This window comes from Pipra filicauda, unplaced genomic scaffold (genome assembly GCF_003945595.2).
Source record: "Pipra filicauda isolate LSUMZ 115617 unplaced genomic scaffold, ASM394559v2 scaffold78_size3787270_pilon, whole genome shotgun sequence".
Lineage (NCBI taxonomy): Eukaryota > Metazoa > Chordata > Aves > Passeriformes > Pipridae > Pipra > Pipra filicauda.
The window spans coordinates 1,330,801-1,352,291 of record NW_024104964.1 but is presented as its reverse complement, the minus strand read 5'-3'; the positions used below and the strand labels follow the sequence as shown (position 1 = coordinate 1,352,291).

Here is a 21,491-nt window from a genome sequence, read left to right as displayed (position 1 = left end):
GTGAGGAGATCTGGCCAAGTTTCTGGGAGACACTTACATTAGACTAATAAATAGTTTTTTAAATGCTTTGCTGTGTATTAACCTTATTTGCTTGTGTAGCAATCTTGAGAACATGAGCCAAATGGATTTGCATTTTTTTTTGCCTTTCAGTGGAGCCCTTTAATCCTCAACCCCAGTTACACAATATTGCACTTTCTAGGAGCTACCAAGGTAGAGCTCACGAGCATGTCCTTTGCACTTTGGGCACAGCTTTTCAGTGCTTCCCAGTCGCATGATCTGCAGCTGCCAAACTTGCATCATTCTCCATCCAGGCTCTGAGACATCTGGATATTGCTTTGGCGAAGGCCATGCCTAGAAAACTCCCCGTTAGTGTGCAGCCTGTCACTGCAGACACTTCTCACAGCCTTGGAGCAAACCTCTGCTCTGACTGTGGCAGGCTGCCATCCTAATGAGGAGAAACACAGACATGCATGAATCTGTGGAGACCTGAGCTGAGAGCTCCTCGCTCAGAGTGGTTGTGAGTGGCTTGGTGTGGATTTTTGCTTTGCTGAGTTCTGATCTTTGTCTCCATCGCTCACAAACGCTCTGGAAGCAGCTCTTTCCCTCGTACTCATTCTAACTGAGTCTAAGCTCAGCCCAAACCGTGGCTCTCCTTGTCCTTTCAGAGCAAGCAGCTGATAGGGCTGCGGGGGCTGTTCAACAAGAACCCCAAGCAGGGCTGTGCCGAGGCCGGCGGGAACTACGTGCGCAAGAGATCCCTGGGCGAGCGGCTGCTGCGGCGCACGGCCAGCGCGCCCGCCAAGGGCAGGAAGAAGAGCAAGATGGGCTTCCTGGAGGCTGCTGAGATGAAGGACAGTGCATCTGAACCCACAGACCTGAAGGACAAGGAAGGGGTCGTTCGGCGCCCGAAGCGGAGTCTGCAGGCGCGTCCTGCTTCCATGCCCGTGGACAAGTACCTGCTGGTGGGACTGCCCTGCCCGCCTGAGGACGCTGCCCAGGATGCCACGGGGAAGGAAAACACCTCTGGTAAGATGCTTCCAAAAGTACTTCTGATATAGTGAGTTGAAATAGCCTGTTGAAAAGATTAGCCTCTGTGTGAGTAGTTTTATTCAGCTCAAACCAGAGTTACTGCACAGAGTTACGTGGGCTGAAGCTGGTAGGATTTTATCAGCTCCTTAAATAAGTGGTACCCGGGAAAGCTGTCTGCTCTGCAAACTGGGCAGATGAATTACAGTAATTCCTGGAAGTGCTCTTATAAGGACACTTGCCAAATTTCTGTGTAATTTAAGAACCAACCTTCCATTGCACTTTATCAGTTCCTGGTTTCCTGCTCTCCATTTACTTGTGGAGACAGAGCTGCTGGCGGGGGGGGTTCCTCTCCCTGTTTTTCAGGAGGAAGAGCTGCATGCAACGTATGTTTTTGGTGATAGTGTCCCTAAAGACTTTCAAACAGATGTAAAAGGGGTAAAAGTAGGTTAAACTTTGTATCCAACAGACTTGATATTTGGCTCTTACCCTAGGTCACTGACTGATCAATTTATATGGCCAGCATGTGTTAGGATAAAATCTGGGTCTTATGTAATTGATACACAATACAATTTCACTCTGAAAATAGCTGTAAAACACAGTTTTCTCAGTGTGTTCAGCAGTAATAGTCTGGTTTGAAATCCAGGATAGACCCTGGTTTTGAAATCCAGTTATTCCCATGACTGCAGCAAAGTTAGTGTGTTGGACCTGCCTAATATTTGATTTGCTGGAAAACTTAAACAGTCTAGGGAGCTTTGAGTACAATGGCTTTGATTCATTAGACCTGCTGTCTCCACCCTGAGCTGGTCCCTCGTCTGGGGTGTCAGTGTTGCTTTTTGGGGCTGGTTTTGGTTTATTTGGGAAGAGCATGTGCACTTCCGGAGGCTGTCCCCAGATCCTCAGATGTGGGCTGGCCCCAGCTTTGAGGGATAGTCCCAGGGGATAGGTGGAGCAGCACAGCCAGCACCACCGTCTCTCTGCCCTGGTGAGAGGCAGAGAGCACCCTGAGAGCCTCTCTTGGCCAGGGGGTGACAGAAATGCTGCTCTGCTCCAAATCATTTCAGCTGCAAAGCAGCCACTTCCAGCAACTGCAGGAGCCACTGCAATATAACTACCTGGCACTGACAGGACATGGTGATCAGCCACCTTTGTGCTGCTGGCCCCACATTAGTGGCTTTGAAGGAGCAGCTAATCTGCACAGCACTTGTAAAAGAAGCTCCTCAGGAGGAACAGTGAGCAAAGTCAACCCAGGGCTTTCTCTACCACCGTGAGAAGAAACTGTAGGCAGGAAAAAGGATGTTCTAGTACAGGCAGATAACTCTGAAATGCTGTGGTTTAAATTGAAAGATCCTCTAGGTAAGCCTGTGAAGATGATACAGCTCAGCCATTCCTTGCAACAGATGCAATAATTTCTTAGGCATCTCTTCCTAAAGGTGCTCCAGACAAAGACACAAGAAACACTAGAAACCTGTCACAGGGGATGAATCCTGCCCCTTCTAACTGTGAGAGAGATGGATCCTGACCTTTAGAGTCTGCAAAAGGCTCGCTCCTTAACCCTGTTGAAGAGGCTGTCTCACAGAGACCTGTCCTACTAAAATGCTGTGGCTGAGCATATCTCTACTGCTCCACTGAAATTGTGCCAAGAGGACAGTGTGCTATCCATTTTGTCCTACATTCTTTGTAGAAAAAGTAAATCTACAAATCAAAGAAATGTGCATCTCTTCAATCCTAGTCTGGGAGCACTGGAAAGCTTGGGAAGTTTTCAGATTTTGGAGATGGGCATTTAATGCCATGTTCACTAGAAGTAGTTCCTACTCCATTGAGGGGGCTCAGTCACTGTCAGTGGATGATTCTTCCCTTGCTGCTTCCAAGGGTACCTGATGTCTAGCAAACATTAAACCCAGCATATACTAAACCAAGCTTACTCCTATAGTCCCTGCTTAATTAAATCTCCAGAGCAGTGAGTCATGGAGCTCAGATTTGGCACATAAAGACGAGTAAGAGGATTTGGTGGAGAAAACATCTAATGTGTGTTTTTTAAGGAATTCAACCCCTTGCTCTTGTGAATGCAGCATGCTGGTGGAATATCAAAATGAAATCCTTAAACTGTAACACTTTGCAATAACCACATGCCTGGAGTCCATCTACTTGATGCTTTTTACTCAGCTTGAAGCATGCATCTTGTTTCCAAGTGTTGTGTGTTTTAACAGAGCTGTTTTGTTCTGTCTTTATTGCCACGCTTCTTTGTAGTACAAATCTGACTAGGAACACAGCTGAAGGTAATGCCACGTGCAAGCCATGCTATGGTACCTCATTAACATTACTTACAACGAATATTACATCACCTGCCTGATGTAATAGACATTCCAGGAAGTTTCAATGAAGTGCCTGCAGTTGTATTTTTCCATTTGTTCATATCACTCAGATAATTTGTACTAAACCTGCACAACTCCATGATTAAGTTCTGTCACAACTGTACCTAATTTTGCGTGCTCCATTTGTCTGTCTGAGGACAAAAGAGTTGTTGATAGACAGAACAGAGTCTTGTATGCAACTAATATGTTTCTTCTTTAATTTAGCCAACAGTGATGACAATACAAATGAGAAGGAAACAAACTTGAAAGAATCTGTTTTACCATGTTCGGAGCAAACGGCAAAAACTTCAAATTTGGGATCTCAATGCAAGAAGGAGAATGGCCAGAAGGATTCTACAGCTGACTCTTTGCTACCACCTCCTCAGGAGCAACCTGAACACTTAGTTTTTGCAAGTGGTGTAACTGAAACAAATCACCTCTTGGACTGTCAGGAAAATAATCTTTCTGGTGAAACTGTCCCACCAATGCAGGACTCTGAGCTTTGCACGGGAAAACCACAAGACAAAAACTGTGTGGACAATAAAGAGGAAGATGACACAAAGGGATCTGACGAGGGGAAAGTCACTCTGGTGGGGGCTTCTTTTTCTCAAAAAGCAGATACGGAGAATCACAAATCCGACCTCAAGAAAAGCACTGCAGCACCTCTTTCTTTGACTGACATTCCTTCTCCCCCTGGCTCTGACAGCCCTGACTTGCACTCCACGCTGGCCCTGCAGGACAGTGACATTTCTCGCCTCATAGATGAGGTTTCTCTGGCTACTGAGAGCGAGCTGGACAGCGCTGTGTCTGCTCTCATCGGGCAGGTGGATGTCACAGGGGACCAAACACACCTCACCGCCGTCTCAAGCCACGGCAGCAGCAGCCAGACCTTCGGTGTGGTGGCTGCACACCCACAGGGCTTTACTGTGGGTCTAAGCAGCCCCTGTAAGCACAACTTCCCTCCCACAAAATCCACCAAATCCCCTTTATTCTCCACTCCGGATACCACCACGTTCTCCAGCCCAGAGACCGCAGAGTATTCCATGTACACAACTATCCAGGGGGCAACTCCAGCTTCTCAATGTAAGACCCACAGGCAATTAGTTTCCATGAAAAAATTAAATAGTCTAGAAAGTAACTTGCCTGGCTCTCCATGTTCTTCACCTCTTTCTTTGCTAAATGCAAATCCCGAAAGAAATTGTGGAACAAAATCTGGACTGAGCTGGGAAGGCCCTGAGTCTGCCGGTTCTTTTGCTTCCAATAACCTCATCTTCGAGGAGGCGCTGTTTGACCCTGTCCCTGGTGAGAACTCAGACAGCAGCAGCCTCGTGGAAGTCGATGGGGACTCCCAGGATCTCCTGGTAACTGCCTGCGAGTACAAGAGGGAGGACATGAGCCAGCTGGCTTCTCCTTTGAGACTGAGGCAGAAGCAGGACACTGGGCATGGTGGTGAGAGGACCTCTGGGACCTGCACAACTGTTGGACTCTGTGCTGCTGCCCACGCCTGCTCGGGCACCCTCAGGACTGCAGGGAGCCAGCTCCCTTTTCCCACGTGTGCAAATGCCGGGGGTTCGTGTGCCCATCGCTCCCATGAGCAGCCCAATGTAACGTGTGAGGGGTCCCAGCTCAGGGCAGCCCCCCCGCTGCTCCCGAGCGCTCTGCCTTTCCCCCCTCACCCGGCCATCCAGCAGAGCAGCCCCTGCAAGTCCAAGAGTCTGGGAGACCTGACATCGGAGGACATCTCCTGCAACTTCGAGAGTAAGTACCAGTACATCAGCAGGAGCTTCATCTCCTCGGGCATGCGGGACAAGAAGCTGGCTGCCATGAGGGGCCTGCGGCCGCGCTCGGCCGACGCCCTGACGGAGCAGCTGCGCAAGCTGCTGTGCCCGGAGCAGGAGGAGCCCCGGCACTGCCCCGGGCAGCCGGAGCACGACTGCCCCCGGGCCCTGGTCAGGAAACTGTCCTCTCGGAGCCAGAGCCGCGTGCGGAACATCGCCAGCCGTGCCCGGGGGAGGCAGGAGGCCGGCAGGCACAAACCCCCCGGCACGGGCGCCGTGGCCGGGGTGGTGCTGAGGAACAGGCCCTCGGCGTCCCCACACGTGGCCAACAGGCACTCCACGGGCTCCTACATCGCCAGGTACCTCGGCAGCTTCCCCGGGGAACCCGTGGAGGGCCGGGGCGTCCCCGAGGGCTCGTGCTCGGCCCTGCACCTCGGCTGCACAGACCGGTTCTACCAGCACGACTCCGTGGAGCCCAGCCCCGAGGACCAGCCCGAGATCTACTTCCTGCTCAGGCTGTAGGTTGGAGCCATGTGCATCCTCAGAGTTTACAAACTGCTTCACTGAAATGAAGGATTTGTAGCGAGAAACACTGTTTGGAGGGTTTAAATTATTTAGAGATGCAATTTCATGCTGGTGATTGGGCCACGATTTAACGTGCCCTTTCCTGTGGGAGCTGATGTAAATAGAACCACGTTCCATCCTGAGGGATGCGCTGCTTTGATCCCTGAGCGATGAGGTCTGGGGGCTGTGCGTGCAGGGAGTGTTTGTAGCATTCTGTGTCTGTGATGCTGACACCTGACACTGCAGCGAGTGCAATGGCATTGTGTCCCTCCTGTCCTGTCCTCCTGGCTGGAAAACACTTCTGGTGATCCCTTTTGGCCTTTTGTGCAGATCCTACGGAGCGCTGTGGTGTCAGGAGCGGGGCATGGCCTTGGGCTGGGTACAGGGCTGGGGCTCGGCCCTTCAGCAGCATCCCTCGTTCCTGCCTGCTGTTGTTGACTGTACATGTTTTCATGTATGGACTGTGATTGCACAGCAAATGATTTGTAGAACTAGGGTTTGTCCAAATCTGTGAGTCTTGTGGAGATTTGTCTTCTGCCTGCTCTGTGGAGTATGACAACAGTTGTCTTCCTCTTTGCTCACCGTGTTGAATGCTGGTTTTGGGACAGAGTGGAATGTGGAAGTAATTCTGCATTAATGAATGAAAACGCTTAATTTCTGCGTATTTTATGTATTTTTGCTGTTGGGTGTGTGTGTAGCTTTGGTGCAGCAGCCGATCCATTTCCTGTATATTTGTAATTTTATTGCTAAATTGTCGATGGTCAGGGGGATGTTTAAAGCTGACGTGGGAGAGGGACTATTTTGACTGCTCACCTTTTTCTGTGAAGGCTGAAAATGAATGAGGTGAAGGAATCTCAGACACCTGAAGCTTCCCTGTAGGGAACAACATAGCTTTATTTTGGTTTGAAGATATTCTTTGCCTTTGCTGTAAGTTTTTCTGATATGTAAAAGATGTACCTTTTACCTCTTTCTTTTGTAATGCAGAGTATTATTATTCTTGAAAACGTCATTAAAATAGATTTTTAAGCACTTGTTTACATGTTTTCGGAAGCTGTAGCAAGAAGATTTATGCTTGAACTAGCAGTAGTTAGTGACTGCAGACATCTGTCTGGGCAGGAACTTGCAGTAGGATTTCAGAAAGGGAAGAATTCAGTTATTTCACGTGACGGTTCTTAGCTGGAGATTGACAGCTGAGCTCTCACCTCCTTTCTGGATCAGAAGCCTCATCTGAGCAGGTCTGACTGTTCCATTCAGGGTCTCACACAGGCTGTTTTATCACCTGGGAGAGAGCAGTGGATCTTCTTAAATAACAAGCATTTTTCCATGGAGGAACAGAACCAGATACTTGATGAAGCCCTTAAACTTTGAACCTGCATTTCTCCCTCAGTACCTGTGGTGCAGTTTGGAAGGTGTGACTGAAGCCTTGGAGAAGTGCCTTGTAAATAAACAAAGGATAAGATTTCCATCACAGGAGATGAAAAAACTTGAAGGTCGTTACTAGTTTTAATTGGAATTAATTTAGAAACGTTGTATGGTGCTTGCAGGAGGTCAGAATAGATTAGTGTGGTGGTGTTTTATCACTTAATCTCTTACAGTGTCCCCTTAATTCCGGAAGTTACTCCAGATGGGGACAGTTCTTTGTGTGACAGTGGAATTTGGCTGATGAACCAGGGCAGGTTTCTGTAGTGCAGCCTCAAGCCAAAGGCAGGTCAGGCTCAGTGGTTTTTCCTGCCTCACTGGACTTAGCTGGATTTTTTTTTTTATCCCTGTCTCACTGAAATTCAGACTCCATTTGGTTTGCACATGATTGTTTTGGTGGTGTAGCATTGGGATGTGCCAAGACCTTCTCCCCTGTGGGAGCTCTGAGCCCGGAGGAACTCGAGTCAGAGGATTCAGGGTGTTCAAAGGTCTTGTGGTGACCCCTCACAGGTGAGAAGGCAGAGGGTGCTGGTGTCAGGTGCCACTGATCTCCTGAGGGCACTCTGGGGGCCTGGACTTGGAGAACTGGTGAGGAAGACACTTTTTGTATCTGCAAAGGTGGTGATACAACAGAAGTTTTCAGTCTGCAGAACTTGAATTTCAATATGTGTTTAGTAATGAATTTGGGCCTTAAATATGTGTCTTAACACCTGAGGAATGCAGGAGATCCCAGGTGTGGTGGACAGGAGCACAGAAATCCCTGTCTGAGCAGCCCTCTGCATAGGGCAGCTGGGGGAGGACAGGGGTGTTCTGAAGACTGGAAGCAAACGTGGTGTATGGAATGTTTGAACTGGAGAGGGGTCCAAGCCCCAGTCAGAGACATTGTCTCTTGCTTCTCTATCCACAGTTAGAAAAGAACAAAGATTAGCTGTAAACATCAAGCACTAAAAACTCAATGGTATTATTTTGTACCTATAATAGATAGGGATTAAATTTAGTATTTTCTATTAAAGCAAGTGCCCCAGGTCTCTACACGATAATCATCTGACCATCTCCCTCTTGATTTGCTAGAAATGGAGAGCACTGACCCTCTGAAAGGAAGAACCTGAGGCCCAGAGGAGCTGAGTCCGTACTGCCCTGGCAGAATAGGCAGGTGAAGGTTCATGGGGCTGTTCCTGTGCCTGCTGTTAAATATGTGCTTCAGGTCTTCACACAGTTAGGAACTGTTCAGGCAAAGATGCTTGAAACCTCAAAATTTCAGTTTCTTTTCCAGATGAGAGTCTGTATAAACAATAATTTAGCCGTTGCTCAAAACTCTCTGTATTGCTCTGAATCTGGAACTTACAAATAGTAGAAATGTAGGGCAAGGACAAAAGATGGAACAGAAAGTCAAAGACACCATTTATCTGGTCAACTTGTACTTTTCTGTGTGCTAAGGGGGAGGTTAAGATGAATTGGAGAATGGCAGATGTCACTCTCCAGTGAAGTTTCTTGGTGTAAACCCATTATTTTAAGAGAGATTTGCTGCATTCTGTACCAGGCTATATTTTCAATTCCAATGGATTTAATTGCTATTATCACTTATATCATATGTATCAATAGATATCAATATATCATGTTTCCTCAGTTTTTAGTTTAATGAACAAGCTTCATTTTCTTTCCTGGAGTGGAAGGGATATAAACAAGTCTACCTGCTGCCAATCCAGCTGCTCCAGTGGGGATGATCCTGCCATGAAGATGTCCTGGGATACCTGAAGCCCCTGCTGATCCTCCTGTACCCCCAGGTGATGTGCTGTTCCTGGTGAGTACTGGTGCCCCAGCCCAGAGCTGTGGGAGGGGGTTGTGCACTGGTGTGTGTCCCCTGGGTTTGTGCTGCAGGGATGAGTGTGGGCTCAGATCTCACCCAAGCTGAGATGCTCCATAAGCAGTGCTGGGCAGCAGTAGGAATGGGAGAGTTTGGGAAAGCTGGGAATGCCCCTTTCCCCAGCCTGGATCATAACCTGGGGGGACACTGGAGTCAGAAATGAAGCACTTTCTGAACTCGGTCCTTAAGCCCCCGTGAACATCTGGGCCACAGATCACCAGGAGCACTGCACAGAGCCAGGAGTTCCAGACACATGGGTGGAACAGACCAGCACTCTGCACTTCAGACATTTATAGGGCCATTTGTTTCTTAGTCCTTTCCCCAGATTAATTAAATTGTGTATGAACAAGGCTGCAGCTTGTTGAAAATCCATCTAGGATGGGTTTGGGGCTGTTTTGGTGCAGAGTCTGCACCACAGCAGAACAAGCAGTTATTTTTGCCTGGTAAAGGCTGGTGGCTCACAGCCTGGGTTAGCAGGCCTAGATTGCTTTGCTAATTTATGAAAGAAGGCATAAATTGAGCTGTTCAAGAATCTGCAGAGAAGAGGTAATAGCAGCAAAACTGAGATTGGAATATTATTTTAAAGAAATTGCATATTTTTTAATTCAAGAGCTGTAAGAGTCTCTGATTACCTTTATATGATTGCTTACTGGAATACCTGCTGCCCCTACTTTTAACAGTGATACCAACTACTCCTGGTGCTGGGGATCCATTCCACATTCCTCACTCCTGGCAGAGGAGCCCAGGTTCTGGTGCTTTGCTCAGAGGGCTTCCTTTGTGAGCTTCCCATTCTCTTCTTAAATGAGATGAGGTTATAAAAGAAAAGAACGTTTCATGAAAGAACAGCCCAGAGTTCCCTCCCAAGCATGTTGGGTTGGTTTTGTTCTTGGACTGATACTCGTTTGGATTTGTTTTGATAAGATTTTGATGCTGCTTCTGAGACAGAAAGAAATGAAAATGAGCAGAGCCTGGCTGGCCTGGTTGAGGTGGAATTTTGTGTGTGTAGAAAGCCAGGGCAGTGGAAATGTCATCTTTAGTGTGTGAATTTAGTCTCTGGAGGGCTTGTACCTGAGGAGCTCCACAAGCCTCTCTGCAGGTGAGTCCCACAGATCCCCTGCCTGCCCCTGTACTTTGGTTCCGTGTGTGTGTGTGCAGTGAAGACACAGGGAAAAGGAATGGTGAAAAGGGAGCTGGAGACTCTGAATGGCCTGAATTTCCTCTGGCTGCATGGCTGAGCACTTGCAAATAAACAGAAATCCCATTTTTCCTGGTGTGTGCATTTAAAAGCAACGTGAGCTTCCACTTCAGACTCTATGACAATAGTTCCTTCATGTTCAAACCAGGGAGGTCTTTTCCAAACTGAGGGATTCCATGATCTAATCCCAACATGCAGGGAACAAGCCATGTACAAAATGACACCAAGGGTGGGAACTCTGGTGTCCAACAGCCCAAAACTTTGGGTCTGGTTCAGCACAGGGGTCTGGGGACACCTCTGTACCCAGGGAAGAGGGGTGTGACATCCTTGAGGTTGTGCCACCAGGGGCACCTTGCTGGTCTCACTCACGAGAGAGCAGAAGGTGTCAGGAGAAACCCCCCAAGATGGATAAAACATTCCTGCAGTGGGGCTGGGGTTTGTTGGATAAAACATTCCTGCAGTGGGGCTGGGGTTTGTTGGATAAAACATTCCTGCAGTGGGGCTGGGGTTTGTTGTTTCCCCGTTAGGAGCAGTCCTGGGGACAGAGCCCTGCATTAGATCCACTCCACAGCTTTTGTGTGACAGTGATTCCCCTGGAGCTCTGTTGTTCCCAGTCCATGTGATGTTCTGTAATGGCATTAGATGGATGGTTAATTAAGGTACATCTGGATATAGACAAATTTGTCAGTGGAGACAGACAGTATTTGTGTGATCCCATTTTAAGGAGTTATAGTCTTAAGGAAGCACATTCTTAAGGGAGACAGATGTCTGGAAGCAGATGATTAATTCATGCTTAGTTTCCAAGCACTCATTTAACTTACAGGCTTTTTAAAGTGGATTCTTTAATTTAGTGCTTCACATCATAAACATTTATAGTCAAAATCTTAATTCAGTTAAAGATATATTTGTCTAAAGTGATACTTGTAAATTCATTGAAGTTCTGCAAATGAACACTGCTGAGAGAACAGAATCTAAGAGTTGCAGAGTGCTGCAAGTTGCATTAGTTTGACTTTGTTATTGCCAGCACTACTAGTATTTTTTCAGTAAAATGAAAATTTAGTTTCATCTGAGTGGATCCTCTTGCAGTGCAGAGTTCAGCAGAAGGAGGGAACACAACTGAGTGCCAAATTTGGGTTAAGTTCGTGCAGATTTCGGGTGTAACTAGTGAAGTCCATGGAGTTTCTTTAGATGTGTGCTGGGGTGGGGTCTGTTTCTTGTCTGCTTGCCCAGAGTTGGTCCATCTAAAGCTGTTCCAAAGGCACCAGAGGTAGAAGTTTGATTTAAAATGTGTTTCAGGTTTCATGTACTTTTCTGTATCTGATTTCCAAACAGAGGTGATGCCAAATAGGAAGGTGGTCATTAATATTTTTGTATTTATTTTGTCTTGGGAGTAAGATGTTAAATATTTAGAATATGCCTGACTTTCTTAAGGTGAGGGTGCATGTGCTGCTTGAATTAATTTAAATAAATAGCAGTGGTATTTAACTGCACCCTCACCTTTCTCCTCTAGCTTGAGTGAGCCCCTCATTGTGCATATCATTTGCATAAAATTAGCCTTTTGCATTAATCAGCTGCAAGGCTGAAGCACTTCTGTGAGCAAAGGCTGGGAGAGCTGGGATTGTTCAGCCTGAAGAAGAGAAGTTTCGGGTGATGGAATTGTGGCCTTGCAGTGCCTGAAGGGGCTACAGGAAAGATGGAGTGACAGGACAAGGGGGAATGGCTTCAAACTGCCAGAGAACAGGGTTAGATGGGATATTGGGAAGGAATTCCTGGCTGGGAGGGTGGGGAGGCCCTGGCACAGGTTGCCCAGAGAAGCTGTGGCTGCCCCATCCCTGGAAGTGTCCAAGGCCAGGTTGGACAGGGCTTGGAGCAACCTGGGACAGTGGAAGGTGTCCCTGCCCATGGCAGGGCTGGGACTGGATGGGCTTTGAGGTCCCTTCCAACCCAAACCATTCTGAGGTTCTGTGATGATTCTGATTCCTAATCCTGGAAGATCATCCTGAGGAGCTTCTGGGTTGATCTGTGGGTGGGCAGAGGTTGAGCCCACCTGGATGTGTGTTGGCTCCAGGCTCTGGCTGCCTGCATGGGGTGTGGAAGGTGACTGTTCTTAACTGGGTGCTCTCTAAAGCTAATTGAGAGTTCAAGCTGCTGCCTGGAGTTGTGGGAACACCAGAGCCATGAGGCTGTTCTTGCAGTGGGAACCTTCCCCATCCAAACAGTGTGAGACTTCACCTTTCCGTGTTTCCCTGAAGCCAGTGTGTGCTTTCATGAGATAAACCAAGATTTACTAATCAATATAGTTTTTAATTGGAAAGATAAATCCTCAGCAGCCTCCTTTGCCTCTGGTCTCCATGCTCAGTGTCCATGCCAGGCACTGAGCCAGCCCTGCAGCAGGAATGCTGCTGGATGTGACAGCAGGAGCCAAGGGAAAAGGGCTGATCCACACACGTCCAAAAGTTGGCTCTTTGGTTTCTTTGCTGAAAAGCCCTTTTTTTTACTCAAAAGACATGATTCTTTCACCAGTAATTCGGGTTCATCCATCCTTAGGCCAGGGGGAAGCAGGCCCTGCTCTGCTGTAGGTCTTTGCTGGGAATGGTGCAGAGGGATTGGGTCCAGAGCCAGATGAAATGTCTCCTCTGCCATGGGTTTGGCAGCACCTTCTGCTGCACGTGATAGAGGTGCCAAAGGCTCAGCAGGAGGAACTCGTACAGCAGCAGCTGAGTGCTGCTCTGAATGGGGGCTTGAAAAGGGGTAACTCTGAGCAGTTGGTTGGAGCTGTGTAAGAATATAAATTAGGCCAAAATTCTGAGTTGTTGGTCGTACACATCAAATGTATTTTCATTTGTTTTCAAGTGGCAGAACTGTGGGCAGTGATGGCAGTTCTGGGGAGCTGCTCCAGGGAAGCCTTGCCAGGCTCACTCAGGGCAGAGGCTGCTGTTGCTGAGTGGGTTTATGGTCATTTTGTATTGAAATGGTTTTAGAATTAGTCAAACCATTACTGATTGATTGATGGGGACCGAAACATGATCTCCAGTTTGGATTTTGCAGAGACCTCTGCTCTGCAGAAGGAACAGGAACATAACCCCTTTACCAGCTCCCGGTTTTTACCCCCCAGCAGAATCCAATGTAAACCTTCTGCTTTTGTTGAGGAGACCATTCAGTCAACTGTTCTCTTGCCCAGCAACTTTCCTTCAACCTCTTAGATATAACAGGATAAACAACAATGGAGTATTAATAGGGATATATATTTATCCCTTGAAGTTTCTCTAGTTTTTGTTAGTTTTTCCATACCACTCCTTCCAAGGAAGTTATTCCAACTACACCAGCAGTGATTTTTATGGCAAGTGGTCAGGTTAATTTGTCAATTTTTGATAAAAAGAAAATGTTTAAATTGATCCCTTCTTACAGGCTTTCCTTCCAGGGCATTTCCCAGCAGTGCTCTTCTGCCTCCTTCCTGTATCCCTCTGATGATCCCAGCTGGGGAGAACTTTTGATCTGTGCAGACCACAACAAATCTTGTTTGTGTTGGGCCAGAGAGACAAGATTTTCATCCCCTCCACACCAGAACAAACCCTGGCTGCTCTCAGACAGTCAATTATCTAAATTGAGTTCTCTCTTGTTATGAACAGATCTTCTATTCATCCTTCACTCTCAGCTTCAGATTTCTCCAAAACCCTTCCCCATGTGTGAGACGAGGTGATTTCTATGCATGGGCTGTGCATTGAGCAGATGGATCTGACAGCAGTGCCATATCCTCCCACCAAAAATGACAGGATAATAAGTGAAGATCTTGTTAAGCTTGGCCGTGTTACCACAAGCGTGTGTTTACTAATATTTCACAGCGAGGCAGACGGGCTGACAGGGCTTGGCTCGCCAGCCACCGAATGCATTGGCAGCTGCTTTTTCTTAACCTTAAAGAAATGAGGAAGAAAAACGAAAGAGAGATCGTTGGAGACCTTGCCAACAGCAATCCAGAATGGATGGGGACCCTCAGAAGCTGAGGGAGCCCAGGGCTGCCTGTCTGATGTGAATCTGACCCCCCTGACAAAGGCAGCTCTTCAGCTCCTGATCTGCCCAGAATTACACAGCAAAGTTTGGTTTGGCAAAAGCTGTAAATCTCTCCATAGGTTGGAAAAGACCTCCAAGATCATCCAGCCCAACCTGTGACCGATCCCCACCTTGTCACCAGCCCAGAGCACTGACTGCCACGTCCAGTTGTTAAAAGGTTTGGGGTTTTTTGGCACTGGGCTGCCCACGTGGCAGCCCTGGCACATGTCACTCTGCACTGGTGAATTTATTACACTGTCAAGATTTCACTGCACTGTGATCAGTGGGGGGGTTGCTGGTAGGAACACACAACTGACCTGCCAAGGCATTCAGCACCTTCAGGAGCCAGAGCCTGAGTGAGCTGTGCTGGGTGGCACACGTGGGGCCTGGCAGGAGATGTCTGTGTCAGTGCCCTCCACCCTGGGTGACACGTGTTTCCTGCTTGTATTCACACCCCGGGTGCAGGCAGAAGGAGCCAAAGAGAGGCTGAATATGTGGTGGTAGAGATGAGCTTTGTGTCAAACCGGGTGTGCAGGGTCAGTCCATTCCATGGTGGGTGCCCCTTCCTGCCTGGGATCCATCCCAGCTCCCGCTGCTCCGGGACAGCTGGGACACTGAGCAGGGTGGGGCAGAACTGAGGCCTCTGAAATGGTTGGGGATTTGGGGTTGGGTTTTTGGGTTTTGTTGTTTGGTTGAGGTTTTTTTATTTTATTTTGAATCAGAGACTTTGTTCTTTGCCCTTTCAAATGAAAACAAAATGTGCTCTATCCTGGAGCGAGCTGTGGGGTGGCTTCAGCTTTGCAGGCATGTGTTGTACCTTCTGTGTGCTCAGCCTAATGAGCAGCTCTCAGCCCCAGGTCTGGGTTTGACACAGGACTTGACTGGAGCTTTCCAGCTGCTCCCTCAGGTGCTTTTTGCCCCTGGGGGAGGTGTGACTTGCCTGGGCTTTTCTCTCCCCCCCAAGCAGAGCAGGGGTGTGGCTGGGCTGGGTTTGGGGTGCCCTGGGGGCTGACCCTGCTGCTGGGGGTGTGATCTGCACCCTGGGCTGCCCAGAGCAAGTGGGGAGTGTCCAGCACCAGGCAGTGCAGGGAGGGCTGGAGCCCAGGGAGCAGAGCCACGCTCTGCTGGGCTGTCAGAGCGGGGCAGCTGAGCAGGTTTGCTTTGCGTTCTGGATGGGAGCATTTAAGGTAACACTCGATGGTTATTTTTCAACTCTTCTGTAACCATGGAGACCAGGAGCCTCACAAAGCCAGGCAGGAGCTCTCGAGGTGCAGCTGGAACTCGCTCAGACGTTTCTGCCTCTTTTGGCCCCTCGTCAAATCTTTTTACTTTTGGGAAACCGGAACAAAGAATCAGAGTGGCATATGCAGGATATTGTACTCAGATTAAAATTCAGTGGGATAAACGTGAATGGATCTGCATTTGGAAACAAAGGCTAACTCTCAAAAGCTCCTCTCCCACAGCCCCTGCTCTGAACGTGGAGGGTATGTGCCAATAAAATCAGCAGGTCCAGCAGCTCTCTTCTCTTTTTTGTAGAACAGAGGCAAGAGGTCCTGTACTGGAAATGTCAGAAACTGAGGAGGTGGAAAATATCATATATATTTGAGTCTGTGAACTGCTGGATAGGGATAGAAAAGTCTGTATCCTCTGACTTCCCATGTTAGTTACTCCCATTGTGACAGGATTGCAGCGTGTTGGGTCCTGTTTGAAGGCAGGAGCTCTGCTGGATCAGTGCAGTGAACCCTGGCTTTCTCAAAGGTTCCTTCATCTTGAGCTAAGTATTTTGCTAAGTGTACTTCACACAGTCCTGCTTTAGTTTTGTTGGATGATCAACAACTTTGTTGTCATCCTTGATTCCCTGCATTCACATTCAGAGAGAATTTATTTCCTCAGCTTTTGCTTAGAGGGTTGTAGTGTGTTTAATCCTGGGATATGGCAGCAGAGAAAAATATTTGGGGTTTACTTTAATTTTAAGTAAGAGCTCAGTTTCAATCCTGGCTGTGAAGCAGGAAGGCAGTGGTTGAGGATTCCTCTCAAGAGCTGGGATCTGTGCAGTGATTCCAGTGTCCAGGGTAAGTCCCTGAGGGAGCTGAGCTGCCCTGACCTCTGGCAGTCCTGGGCATCCCTTAGTGGAGGGAAGCAGACTGAAGAGGAAATGTTTCCTGGATGTGGAGCAAATTATTCTGTCAAACAGCACTAAAATCTCTCCCATAAGGAGAAACCATGGATGATCCCTGCTCCTTATCTTAACTTCTCCTGGCTCACTCCTCAGACCGTACTTCACTGGGAATGTCCAGCACCTGTCCCTGTGCCAGCCAGGAAATGAGTGATTCTGTAGCAAAATGTGTTTTACTGAATCATAAAACCCCGAGAATGTGCAAGTCTGACTTGTATGTACAAAGATTGTTTACAGCCCGTTGTGTGGCAGCAATCCTGGTCCAGCTGGGAGGGAGAAGGAATCAATCCATGTGTGCAAAGAAGTGCTGGGGGAAATGCATTTCTGGCAATGCAAATCCATTAATTTGTGATGCAATGAGTTGTCACGTATCAGGAGACACAAATAACAAATATGATGAATATGGATGGATTTCAGTAGGACTTTTGACGTTATCTGGAAATGATCCTCAGTCCTGCTGCAGTTCTGGAAGATTTCAACCCACACAACCATGGTCTTGTTCAGAGAATTGTTCCACTTCAAGTCTGAGTAGCTACAGGGGAATTGTTTTATTTGCTCTGTATTATACAGAAGGCTGAATTTTATGACAGGAGAGGAAATGTCAGGACTAAATAAATGACTAATTCCTTGTAGCAGTAGTGCTGGTGCCATAAAGCAAGTTAATAAATGACAAGTGTTTAGACAGACTTGAGCCACCCTTACTCTTACAAGCATTTTGCTGGCAGAGGGGAGGGTTTATGAATGTGTTTCTATAAAGCCAAGGAACCTTGGGCAGTACCTAAAAGTAAGTTGGGATACTGGACTGGAGTTGGGGTGGTTGTACAGTTCCAGGTGGGGTTTGTCACAGACACGTGGCTCTGCTGCCCTGTCTCTTCTCTGTGGGGAGCTCTGTGCCTCACTTCAGTCTGGTCCCAGCTCAGCTCTGCAGCCTGACACAGAGTTACAAAACCTTCCTTTTGCTCCTTTGAGGTATTTCCTAGGTTTCCCTGCCTCAGTGTGGGAGTTGGGTGTCCCATCACTGCTGGGAGGACACAGGCTGTGTGAAGAACTGTTCTCTCGCTGTCCTAGGAGTGGCCTGGGGTGGGTTGGTGCTGACACTCCCCCTCGGGCCAGCCCTGGCTCCTTTCCTACAGGGCAGCTTGCCAAGCCAGGGGCAGTGGGTGGAGCAGGTTGTTCCCCCAAAATACCAGTCAGGGATGGGGTCAGGGGTGTCGATGAGTCTTTGGTGCCATTTCTGTTCCCTAGAATATGCAAAGTGGCCACAGTTCCTACTCACCACCTTCATCCAGCCCTTCTCCTACAGAACCTGTCCCAGGGGCCAAGCACAGCTGCTCCTCAGGCTGCTTCCTGTCCCTCCATCTGTCTCTGTGCCCTGCTCAGCTCTGTCTCCTTTCCTTCCCAAAACCGTCTGTCCCCACCCCATGGGGGACCGTGCAGTGCTCCATAACATATTCCACTGCCTGCTGAGCCAGGAATGACAGCATTCCAGGCTTTATATGCTTACATTAATTTTTAAGATGAGATGATGAGCTTCACAATGCCTGTTTTTCTCCTTCCAAAAGCAGCTGTGGCAGGGGAGCAGTCCCGGGCTCAGGATGCATCGATACCCAAGTGTGCAGAGGGATCACTCAGCAATGGGCTGTTTAAAAAATCCAGAAGACAAGCTGGGAAAGAGATTTAATAAGGAAGGAAATGCTGTGGCTTTGTTTGATTTTCGTGGAGCAGCTGCTGTTGCTGAACTCAGTGCACAGTGGGCTGTGTGAGCCCCCAGAGGTAACGGGGTGGAGTGAGGGGAGTCCAGAGACACTGGGAGCTTATATTCCATGTCACTCCTTGTGCTGGGACATGCTCTGGTTTGTATTTAAGGTACTCTGTGTGTGAGGGAGGATGGATCAGACACAGAAAAGGCTTTCATTTTGGGAGTGGTCCAGCTGGATTTCCCTTCCCTCTGCAGTGACCTGTGACCATGACCTTTGTGGTTCTGTCTGTGCATCAGACACTGGGTCTGTCACAGAGCTGGCATGTGACAGCTGTGCTGTGCCCCTGGCACTGTGCAGGGGGGATGAACCACCCCAGGGGAATGATCCTCTGCCTGTCTGTCAGCAGCATTAACAGGGGCTCCTAAAGCACTGAAACTAATGGGTATGCAAATGAGAACATAAACATCGGCTAGAGTGTGTCATTTTGGGATGCATTGTTTGGTGAAAGGGAGTCCCATAATTTAAGATCTGTAATTAGTTTGAGATCTATGTCATTACGAAGCTATTTTTCCCAAAAGAGCCAATATGCTGATTGATTTCAATACTAACGTGATTTATTAGAGACTCCTTGATATTTGTTCACACTGGCAGTGGAGAGTCAGAGAGTCTCTTTGTGTTTCTGGTATCTCCTTCAATGAACTTGGAATCGACTGTAGCAGCAAATTAGTGAACAGCTCTAATTATGCTAAAAAAATGCTGTTGGGAGGATTAAGTCAGGCCAGGAAGTAGCTGAGCAGTGCAATGGCATAAGGCAAACTAAACCTGGCCAGAGCAGCACCACAAACACAGCTCACAGGCAACACTGGCCTCGTGAGTTCAGGGAGGGATAAGGCTGGAAATGAGTGGATTTGGTGCTTTCCTGAGGGCTGCCCTTGAGCTGCAGGGCAATGAGCAGTCTGATGTTCCACACCTTTGTGGTTCAAAGGAGGTGTTGGTAGAGGCTGAAGGGGCAGTGGTGTCCCTCAGATGGCTGGAAGGGAGCCTGCTCTGCTCCAGAGATTCCTCTGCTGCTTGTTGTGAGCCTGGAGAGCCCCATGTTGGCCTGGGTCACACCCCAGGGTCCTGCCTGGGGACAGCAAACCTCCCACCCATCACCCAGGGCCCTGCTCCACGGCCCTTCTTCTCATTTCTCCTTCCCCTGGAGCTGCCTGTCCCTGCTGTGGGCCGGGCTGGAGCTTTTCCCCTGGCTGGGCAGAGCAGGAGCAGCTCTGTGGGTGCCCCTGCTCCTGGAGCCCTGCACTCCCAGCCCTGTCCCAGGGCTTCTCACCACAAACTGCACGTCCACACGTGGAAAAGCAGCAAAAGAACCAATAAATGTGCCCCCAATATAAATTCATGAGCGAGGCAATTGAATAGGATCATTCTGTCACAAGGGTTGTTTTCTATTTGCCTTTTTAATTTGAAATATTCAGAACAGTTTGAGAGTTTTGACGTGAAATGAAATCCTGAGCTGGTTTCTGCCAAATTGCAGTTGTACAGCCTTGGCTTAGCAATATATTGCCAGCTGGAACTGGGGCAAAGTAAATCCACATACATTATATAACTTCAATTGGTTTATACAAGGAGAAGGGGGTATAATATCTAAAGCCTTTTAAATAAGGGATAAATGCAATGCTGGGAATTTGTTAATATTATCCCATGCTAAGTTTTAAAATGCATTTACAGGTGCAGTATTTAAAGGTGGGGGATCATTTGCTTCCCTGTGTCTGGGAGGTGTCACTGCTGGGGGTGCCCATAGATTGTTGTCCTGTGGTTGGATATTGTGGTGAGATGTTGTTGTGAGGAGCTCAGTGGATGTACCCAGATTGGTGGGGGTGAGCTCCTCCTTCCAGCCAGAAAAGGAAGGAAAGAAACGATTTGCCAGAGTGAATAGAAATGGTTGTGGTTTAAGGCTCCGCCTCTCCTGTAAAGCTCATGAAAGTCAGTCAGGAGCTCCAAAACCAGCTCCTGCTGTCAGAGTTATTGACCAGCCCGGAGACAACCATCCAGACCTTCTTATTTTAATAGGAGAAAATTCATTTATTGACATTTTAAAGCATGTTGACTACCTTGGGGAGATAGAGATAGTATTTTTAGGTGTCTCAGTTGTGGTGGTTTTCTTATGTCATCACTTCCATTTCAGAGTCCAGGGCAGAGCAAAAGAAAGACCAAGGCTGTGATCTTAGAGACCCCTATATCCACTTAACTTGGTGCCCTTGGAGTGATGGGGTGGGAGGTGGCAGCACTGCAATGGCAAATGCAGTCCAGGGATTTTGCAACAATAAGTGTAATACAGAAGCCAAATTAAAAATAAGTCACCCAAAAATAGACTGTACGTCCCCAAGCCTTGTGTGTGAGCCTGGAACACAAGACAGTGTCAGTCACTAACCCCAAATCAGGGAAGAGGCCTCGTGCCACAGGTGACAATGAAGGGCAGGAATCCACTGCTGCCCGAGCTGCAGTCCAGCCAGAGGGCTGGGAATTGTTTCCACATGATGTGAGGGGCTGCTTTGGGATGAGCTGGTGGCACAAAGGCCCCCCTCTCTCTAGGTGGCAGCTGGGCAGTTCAGGCACAGGACAAAGGCCAAAGAACAGGCTTTTAGGACTGTTTTACTCTATTTGAAGCAAGTTTTTTATGCTGTCACTGCCACACGTGTTGGCACATTTGAGGGCGTGACAGGATTTGGCTGAATCTGAAGGCCAAGGTTTGTGCTGCCCTTGTTCTCCCCCAGGGAGATGTTGCAGCTGCAGCATGTGGGCATTTGGGCCAGAACTGTCATGGAATCAGTGACTGGCTTGGGTTGGAAGGACCTCAAAGCCCATCCAGTGCCACCCCTGCCATGGGCAGGGACACCTCCCATCAGCCCAGGTTGCTCCAACCTGGCCTTGGACACTTCCAGGGATGGGGCAGCCACAGCTTCTCTGGGCAGCAGTGCCAGGGCCTCCCCACCCTCCCAGGGAAGGATTCCCCACCTCCCTGTTGCTGTAGGATGGAATGTCACCTGTGGGATGTGCCAGGGGCAGCAGGACCTGGCACCAGGGGCTTCACAGGCAGCAGCTGAAGGCACAGGAGCTGCAGAAAGAGACTCCAAGGAGACAATCAGAACATTATAGATCCTTAACTTAATAACTTTACACAATTAAGAATTATATGCTAATATATCAATACAGAAAGACATGATACTGCATATTAATTGTCTCCATTTGAATGTCACGTAATACAACCAGAATTTAAAGTCAATGTAATTACCTTTGCTACTAATTTAATTAGCATTCATTTAGAAGAAAACATCCTTTGGCATTTGACAGTGTTTAACTTCATGTTGCTT

The 21,491-nt window shown here is 48.2% G+C and overlaps 1 protein-coding gene across 4 annotated transcripts in view; it reads left to right on the top strand.

Moving 5' to 3' along the window:
- Positions 1-21,491, top strand: part of PLCH1 (phospholipase C eta 1) — a 92,393-nt gene that overhangs the window by 56,890 nt on the left and 14,012 nt on the right. Inside the window, exons 22-26 of one of the 4 annotated variants that reach the window (XM_039389927.1) lie at positions 151-210; positions 666-1,026; positions 3,606-5,676; positions 8,213-8,294; positions 8,809-8,942. In XM_039389927.1, coding sequence (XP_039245861.1) covers positions 151-210; positions 666-1,026; positions 3,606-5,676; positions 8,213-8,228 — 2,508 coding nt within the window. In that variant the 3' untranslated portion in view covers positions 8,229-8,294; positions 8,809-8,942. Of the gene's footprint in view, positions 1-150; positions 211-665; positions 1,027-3,276; positions 3,306-3,605; positions 6,752-8,212; positions 8,295-8,808; positions 8,943-21,491 lie in introns of those variants that run through there. The other 3 variants (XM_027730729.2, XM_027730695.2, XM_027730737.2) reach the window with 3 other exon arrangements.